This window comes from Hydra vulgaris, chromosome 09 (assembly GCF_038396675.1).
Source record: "Hydra vulgaris chromosome 09, alternate assembly HydraT2T_AEP".
Classification (NCBI taxonomy): Eukaryota; Metazoa; Cnidaria; class Hydrozoa; order Anthoathecata; family Hydridae; genus Hydra; species Hydra vulgaris.
In genome coordinates, this window is record NC_088928.1 from 6,840,001 (window position 1) to 6,849,153 (window position 9,153).

A 9,153-nucleotide genomic window follows, 5' to 3' on the forward strand; every position below is an offset into this window, starting at 1 on the left:
ATAATACACATGTACTAATTAATTTAGGACTTGAATCTGCACTGCAATATCACAAAGGATGACACTTAATTGAATGACGAGTAACACGAGAATGAATTATAGTAGATGGCACAAGAGACACTAGCTCTTTAGAGCAGTGCCCATTTTAGTATTTATAGAAAGGAGAAAGAGAAGCAACATTACGATGATGTGATATAGGTTGGAGGTTGGCTGCAAGAGCAGGTCCAAATATGTTTACAATGCGTTTTTGCACCTTGTCTAAAAGAGAAAGGGCATCATTAGAAGAACCGCCCAAGATATGGCAACAGTATTCCATCAAGGCCGGATTTGAGATTTATAGAGATAGAGAATAGAATCCGAAGTAACAAAGTGACGAGCTCGATAAAGAGATGCAACCTTAGCAGATGCTAATTTTGCAACTGATTTGACATATGGTTTCCAAGAAAGATTGGAAGTTAGAGTTAATCCTAGAAGATGAAGAGTAGGTGACTCATCGAGTACATCACCGTTCATAAATATAGGAAGATCTAAATTATTACGATAACGATTGGCTGAAAAAAATTGAGTTTTATCTGAATTAAAGTTCACCAGCCACTGTTAGCCCTATGCTGTAGCAGAAGTGAGATCCTTTTCAAGCTCAAATGCCCCCTCCAAGCAATTAGAGGGTGATGGTTTCTTATCACGACAAGAATAAATGGTAGTATCATCAGCAAACAATGCCACCTTAGATGTGAGAATATCTGGAAGATCATTAATGTAAATTTAAAAGAGTATTGGGCCAAGGATAGAACCTTGAGGAACCCCCTAAAGTTACAGAATAAGAAGAAGAGTGTTGTCCATCGAGGACAACTTTTATGCTACGATTGGAAAGGAAGGATTCAATGATCTTAAAGATGTTGCCGGATACACCATAAGAAGAAAGCTTATGGAGAAGGCCAGCATGCCAAACTTTATCAAAAGCTTTTGAATTGTCTAGAGCGATGGCCTTAACCTCTCCACCTTCATCTAATGCACAATAAAACCTTTCAGTTATTACTGTTAGCAAATCAGCTGTAGAACGAGAAGATCGAAATCCATATTGATGGTCAGAAAGTAAGTTATTAGATTCAAGATGAGAAATTAAGTGTTTTTTAATTAAAGATTCAATAACCTTGCTTATGATAGGAAGAAGACTTATGGGACGGTAGTTAGACGAATCAGATCGCTCTCCAGAATTTTTGAAGATAGAAATAACAGATGCCGCTTTCCATCAGGCTGGTAAGCAAGACTCTGATAAGCACTTGTTGAATAGTTTTGAGAGTATAGATGACAGCTCCGGAGAACACTTCTGCAAGACAATAACAGGTATGTTGTCCGGGCCACAAGCTGTAGAAGAGTCTAGTCAGGAAATCACTTTAGATACAGATGCTGGAGTGATATGAATGTCAAGCAATGGGTCAACCTGTTTGTTGGCAATATCAGGTCGAACGCAACTAGTGTAATCAAAAGATGATATTGATGAAAAGTTTTTAGCAAACAATTCGGCTTTGTCTTTAGGTGAGGTGACAAAGTCTGAACCATACAAGAGAGGTGGAATTATAGATTTGCCCTTATTATTGATATTATTAAAGATTCTCCAGAAGTCACGAGAGCCTAATTTTTGGGATGAGATACGAGATTTCATGACCTGAGAATAGCGGGTTTTGGCGTTAGACAAAACCTTTTTACAATTGTTTCTAGCAGTAATAAACAGACGTCTGTTTTCTGGAGAATTGTTTTACTGATAAATATGGAAGTAACGGTTTCGATTGGCAATCGCAGCAGCACAGTGTGAAGAAAACCATTGAGGAGAGTGAGGCTTGACCTGGAATCGTCGGGAGGGAACAAAAGATTCCATGCCAGCCTGAATCCACGAAGTTATGTAAGAAGCACATTTGTCAACAGGAAGACGAAAGATTTCTACCCAAGGGCCATCACAAAGAAAATCACGAAAAGAATCCCAGTCAACTTTACTGTAGTTGTAAGAGGTTCGATAATAGGGGTATTCAGGTGATGAAGAAGAATGAGATATTAGTTTTAGAGAGATCAAACTTTGATCAGAAGAACCTAAGGGTGAATGTGGAGGAACTGAGCACTGACTAGGATCAGAAACAAGACATAAGTCGAGTAGAGAAGGTAAATGATTCGGGTTGTCTGGAAAGCGGGTTGGAAAGTTGACTATTTGAGTTAGGGATTGAGAAAGGCAAAAGTTGTGGGCTTTAATGCCTGCCGAATCTCTGACACTAGAGCCAAGCCACTGACACTAGAGCTAAGCCATTCAGAGTGGTGAGCATTAAAGTCACTGACAACAACTATATTAGCTGATGGATAAAGAGAGAGGGCTTGGTCAATATGATCAGAAATAACATCAAAAAGTGTGCAGTCTTGAGATGAAGGAGAGCGATATAGAACAAAGAGAAAGGCAATAGAGTGAAGTGGTGCTAAACGAAAGCACATGAAAGAATAGTCTGTGGATTCAAACCTAGTTTCATGACAAATGGGTGGATTCTTACGAATGTAAATGCCGAGGCCAAGCATGTGACTATTGGAGTCTTTACGAATTAGAGGAAGATAACCATCAACACTAAGATCACAAGATGAGACAGCCGAACTCAAATTAGTCTCACAAAGAGCAAGTAGGTCTGGTGAACTTTGTAAGAGATGAGACTCAACAGAAGAAAAGTTAATTATATATATATATATATATATATATATATATATATATATATATATATATATATATATATATATATATATATATATATATATATATATGAGAGAAGTACACATTTGCTCACATTCTTTTGCTGACCTCATTTCATTCGTTTTTCTGAAAGAGAAGGGGAAAAAAGTGGAATAAAAAAAACTTACTGCTGCCCTACCCAAATCCTATGTCGATTTTTAGCTCTCTGTTTAGCAGCATCTTCCATTTTCTCCCTATATCAGATAATACATGTACTCAAGCCTCAGGCAGCTCTCTATTTAATATGATGTTTAAATGCCAATCTAAGTATGCTTTATATGTGTTAACAACGTTGTTTACATTTATTATATAGTTGAGATTGTGTCACTATATATATATATATATATATATATATATATATATATATATATATATATATATATATATATATATATATATATATATATATATATATATATATATGTATGTATAAAGAAAAGGAAATACGCATTTCCTGACATTCTTTTGCTGATCTCAATCCGTTTGTTTTTTTGAAACACAAAAAAAGTGGAATAAAAAAACTTAGTGCTGCCCTACCCGAACCCTCAGTCGATTTTTAGCTCTGTCCAGCAGCAATTCTCTTGCATTTTTTCCCTACATCAGATGATGCATGTACTCAAGCCCCACGCAGCTCTCTATTTAATATGATGTTAAAGTGACAATCTAAGTATGCTTTATATGAGTTAAAAACGGTGTTTACATTTGCCTCTTATTATATATATATGTATATATATATATATATATATATATATATATATATATATATATATATATATATATATATATATATATATATATATATATATACATATATATATATATATATATATATATGTATATATATATATATATATATATATACATATATATATATATATATACATATATGTATATATATATACATATATATATATATATATATATACATATATATATATACATATATATCCAAAACAAAACAAACTTTTGCATATAATAAATATTCATATTTGAAATACAAAGTTAATCAAAATGAAATAAAAACATAAATAATGTCTTAATCCAAAAAATGCAAGACTTAGCTCATAGACCAGCATTTGGATAGTTATCATGTATGAAACAAACTGTATTCATTCGAAATGGTGCCAAGGAGGATCTCTTTCCATTCAAAATTAAACCAGTCGTGCTAAAAAGGCATTCAACAGGTACACTGCCGATGCTCAATGCAAGATAAACCTGAAACAATAGAAACTATGTAAAATAAGCAACATTAAACTTCAGAATGTTTGCTGTTTTTGTCACTAGTATTAGTTTAATATTAAAAATAAAATTATCTTCTACCTTGGCTATGGATGCTAGAATAGGGAACTTTTCTGCATTATTTTTCCAAAACAGAAGGCTGGTGATTGATTATCACAAATGCTAAGATAAAGATTTATTTCAGCTTGCAACCCATTGCTATTCTCTAATATTGCTCCAGAGTTTAGTGAAGATTTTGCAGTTTCCTGTAATAAAGTCAGTCTAAGTTTTTTTAAATCCTGAGCTGCATTTGAGCTTTTACTATTTTGATTATTGTCAATGTATTACGCAGAGAAGTTAATCTTTTTATCGGTTCCTATTTGTGGTAAAATGTTTGAACCAAATAATAAAGTTTTTATTTTGTCATAGCTATTTTTTAACAAAGTTTCACATTTTTCCTTCGTCAAAACAACATCACGAATTGCTGGATCAAAACAACATGCTAATTCAACTAAATTAGTAACAACTAACCGTTTCTCAATGCATTTTCTAACTAACTTTTTGTATTGTTTTATCGCAGAAGAATCTGTGACTTGAACAATGCAACAATTTTTAATTTTAGTTACCATGAGTGGAAGGCAAGACAAATTTGGTGTTCCCTCGCTAACAAGTAGAGTCAGTTCTCGAAATGGAGATAAAAAATTGCGCAGTTCTTGCAGAAGTTCTAAATCTTCAGGAAGAAAACATAAATCATACTTTCCAATTTTTTTTAACACTGTATCAACATGAGTTTTTAGATCTAAGATAGATTCAATTATTTTCAAGGTACTATTCCACCTTGTTGGGACACTATTTTTTAAAGAACTGTGCTCATGACTTTTTATGACATCATTTTTAGCTTGTATGTCAAAATCTAGAAGTGAATACTCTTCAGAATACTCTTCAAGTGAACTCTCATCAGCTTGACTAACAGATTTAGTTAGCTGTGTTTGTGGAAGAATGCTTACATTTTCAGTTTCAATTTCAAAATCCAGAATTGGATCCTCTTCATCAGCTATTAGCTCATCAACATGAGTTGTAATTCTTTTGAACAACTCCTCGTCTTTCACAGTTTCAATTTCATTCGATAGCATATATCCCTTAAAATGTAAAGCTTTTATTACTTCTTTGCATTTGCTTACTAGTAAAGTTAATTCTGGAATTTTTTTTAAGCTATCCGAGGTTAAAAGCAGATGAATTCCATGTGCGGTGCATGTTATACGTTCATGGTCAAATAGCTTTGATAATTTTTTCATATTAGCTGCACCATCAGTTGTGTTAAATAATAAAAAATGCTTATCTTAAGGTAAAAATTCTTTTAAAACAGTTTTAACAAATCGATAAAGTTGCTCAGAAGTGTGCGACTCCACTGGCTGAACAGCCAATGTGAAAATTTTAAATCTATCATGCACAACACTTAAACGAATTCCAAAACAAGGTAAACGATTACGCTTGTCAGTCCAACCATCCATCATCAAAGTTCCACTTACACATGATTGTAGAACTTCTAAGACTCTTTGTTTAACAGAAGTATAAACATTTTTTAGGGCAGATCCAGATATACAGTCAGATGATGGAGGCTGAAACGCTGTATTTTTTGAACAAAAACTTTTAAACCCAGATCTTTCAACTGAACTAAATGGCTTAAGATCTAAACATATTAACAGACAAAGATATCTGTTGAATTCAAATTGACTTTGTGCTGGTTTATTATTTTGTACAGTGCGGACCCAATTAGTAATTTTAGAACTAACTGGTTGCTCAAAAGTCTTTCCATGTTTAAAAACAGCATGGTTTAGATGGTTACCAGAAGACGTCATTGTTGAAGTAACATATACCTTTGATAATCGACCTTCATCGACAAGTGATTGCTCTTCGAAACAGTATCTGCAGTACAACTGATTACTAAATAAATAATTTTGATTAAATTGGTTTCTTGAATCTTTCAAGATTAGTTGACCCATGAAGTCCCATGCTTTGGATGTAGCAGCCCTAGATTTGCTGTTGGACACAGGAATCCATCTCAGATCCTTGGGCAAGCAAATTGTTCCAGTTTTTTTTTCAATGGAAACAAATTTATTTACTCGTTCACGAACTGTATATATATATATATATATATATATATATATATATATATATATATATATATATATATATATATATATATATATATATATATATATATATATATATATATATATATATATATATATATATATATATATATTGACTTTGTGCTGGTTTATTATTTTGTACAGTGCGGACCCAATTATATATATATATATATATATATATATATATATATATATATATATATATATATATATATATATATATATATATATATATATAATACAAACAATCATGATAATTCGAACCTTTAGAATGATTGTTTCTTTTCATTTTAAAATTTAAATTGCGCAGATGACAACTTTTCTTTTTTTTATGATAAACATTGACTACTATTTTCGGACTGCAAGAGACTTTTTTTTATAGCGCGAAAATTAAGGTAATATTAACACGAGACTCGTGGAATTCCATGGTTAAACCAAAAACTATATTACGAAGCGATTGGTGATAGGTGATATGATGAAATTTAAAAAAAAATTGGACATAAACTAATTTAAAGATTTAAATCAATTAACTAACTATGATTTTAACGATTGGCTATGGCGACTTATTTTCATGGCTGGCGAAGGCATTTTTCACAGCTGGCTAAAAATAGAGCAGTGCTTGGCGACGGCTAGCGGCTAATGGCGGCGGCTTGCGGGTTTACTAGTTAGTCCTCAATTCCCACTTTAAATATGCTTTTATTCCAAAACTAAAGATTTATTTTTTAATAAAAAGTTTCACTAGAGCTTTTTCTTCCTTGCAAATTCATTGAACCTGAGAACCTATTGATAAAATTCAGTGTGAAGTAAACATTCATAAGCATTCAGTTTTATATAATTGATTATAATCTCTTATCAATGGCTTCTTTTTATTATAGGTTTTCCTCCTTCAAATGTGACTACAGATTCTCTAGGTCTTTTAGATTTGAAAGGGGTTTCTCTGGAAAAGTAGACATCTTCTAAACTTGAAGCAATTGTGTAAAGTGTATAATTGATTTGTATATAAGTGCTTCTTTATTGTATATGTTTTAAACAATACATAGTTGTCCCGAAGATAAATCTTCAAATTCGATATTGAATTAAATGATTTAGCGAAAATTGATTTTTTTACAGACAGCGTTTAAGATACTGCTCAAGCCTCAGCAGATCTCATATTTACTTGGGTATCTTTATGGAATTATATTGAATTATATTTATATTATTTAGAAATTAAAAACTCAAAAAATATATTCGGATTTATCTTAAAATATCTTAATAAATTTATTACATTATTTGTCTAAAGTGTTACCTAATATTATTAAATAGCACTTATAAGTTTACTGAACATAAAACTTCAGCTTATAAACACTAATAAGACTATATAACTCATATTAAAACTATTAAATGTTTGAAAAATTCTTCAAATTTTTTTCTTGAATAATTTCTGTTTTTGCTAACTCTGCTAATATTATCATTTTTATAGCATTTTATTTTTGCACATTTATTAAAATAAAAGATGGATTTGTATATATATATTTGATGTTTTATTATTTAAAAATATATTTTATACGAAAAAAAGTTTTACTAAAACTGTTTATAAGTTTTTTTAAGTAGTTTTTATTTGTTTTTATTTATAATCTTTAAACAAAATTCAATAACAAAAAAATATTAACGTTTTTGATTTAGTTTTGTAGGCTTTTTGTCGATTTGTTTTTGATTTTTATATTTTTTACATCAGATTTTTTACATTTAATTTTGTAAATTTATTTTAAATGAATAAATTAATGCTTATTTATACCTTTTGTAATGTATAATATTGTTTAATACATGTTATTATATGCCGGTCAATTTCATAGGTTGCAGGCTGCTAACCAATCTCATTGGTTAGCATTCTGATAGGCCGTATCTACTATTTAACAGTATTTTTTTATTTTACAAAGAAACATAATTTTTAATCGATATTTCGTCTGACTTTTGTATTCCCGTGAACTTTAGGAAGTCAGACGAGAAAATTTGGTTATTTAAAATAATTAATAATGGCGAAAAATATTTACGCCTAGTAACTTTAAGGGTGTACCCCCCTCTGATTTTAAATCTAAGCATTTTCACAAAAAATGATTATTGGTAACATGCTTATATTAAATTAAGAATAATGGACTAACTTTTTTTTTGAAAATCCATATTGTTGCCATGGAAACCACAAAATATCCCTAAAATGACCAAAAAATGACTTTACGCCGGCCAAAACACAAAGAAATCGAGTCATTTCCGCCATTCCATACTGAACCATAGTGTTGTTATAAGGCAGGTCTATGATACGAGTGGAACAGATTTTTCATAACTTTTTCTCACCATCAGGACGACCGAAGTTTGAGGTCAAATTTTTTTATCATTTTATTGACCCAAAACATTTTTTTTTTAATTTAAATAAAATCCATTCCATTCATATCATAAAGTATAATATGGACAACACTTCATGAAAATTTCATTAAAAAATATCATACCGTTCTCCAAATATTTTAGCCGGCGTCCCGAAATTGCTATTCTGAGAAAAACTCGATTAAAGTAAAAACTTTAAATACAGTAATATTTTATTCATAAAATAGGTAAAAAATAATAATCCAAATTTTCAAAATCCACCAGGTACATACAAGTCACTATTTTTTTCAATTATTTTGTCATTTTTTTTTTCAACTTTTTGGCACGTAAAAATTGCCGTCTTGACTTATTATCAGGGTATATTCGATATTCAGCATTTCTTTTTCTTTCATTATTTAATACTTTGCATCCTGCAATCATATGAAAGCATGGTTCCATGTTCAGTTCTTTAAAAATATCAAATGATGCTTTTGCTCCAATATTAAAGTAAGCAACAGCATCATATACTCCAATTTCTAATTGGGTAAGCGAGACAAATGTTTGTTTTGGTATGCGGTCCCAAATCATTCTATTAAACGATTCATTAGCATTTTGTGTTTAGCCGTGCAAACATTTTTGTAACTCGCTGTCTTTACTTAACTTTTCAAATATATATCTCACTTTCAT

General features: G+C 30.8%; 1 protein-coding gene across 7 annotated transcripts in view; it reads left to right on the forward strand.

The window, feature by feature from the left end:
* The window catches only part of LOC136084520 (uncharacterized), a 15,808-nt gene extending 7,905 nt beyond the window's left edge, over positions 1-7,903 (forward strand). For 4 of the 7 annotated variants that reach the window (XM_065804606.1, XM_065804603.1, XM_065804604.1 and 1 more), the window contains one exon: positions 7,008-7,903. In XM_065804606.1, coding sequence (XP_065660678.1) covers positions 7,008-7,081 — 74 coding nt within the window. In that variant the 3' untranslated portion in view covers positions 7,082-7,903. Of the gene's footprint in view, positions 1-27; positions 2,716-7,007 lie in introns of those variants that run through there. The other 3 variants (XM_065804607.1, XM_065804609.1, XM_065804605.1) reach the window with 2 other exon arrangements.
* The last annotated feature ends 1,250 nt before the right edge of the window (positions 7,904-9,153 follow it).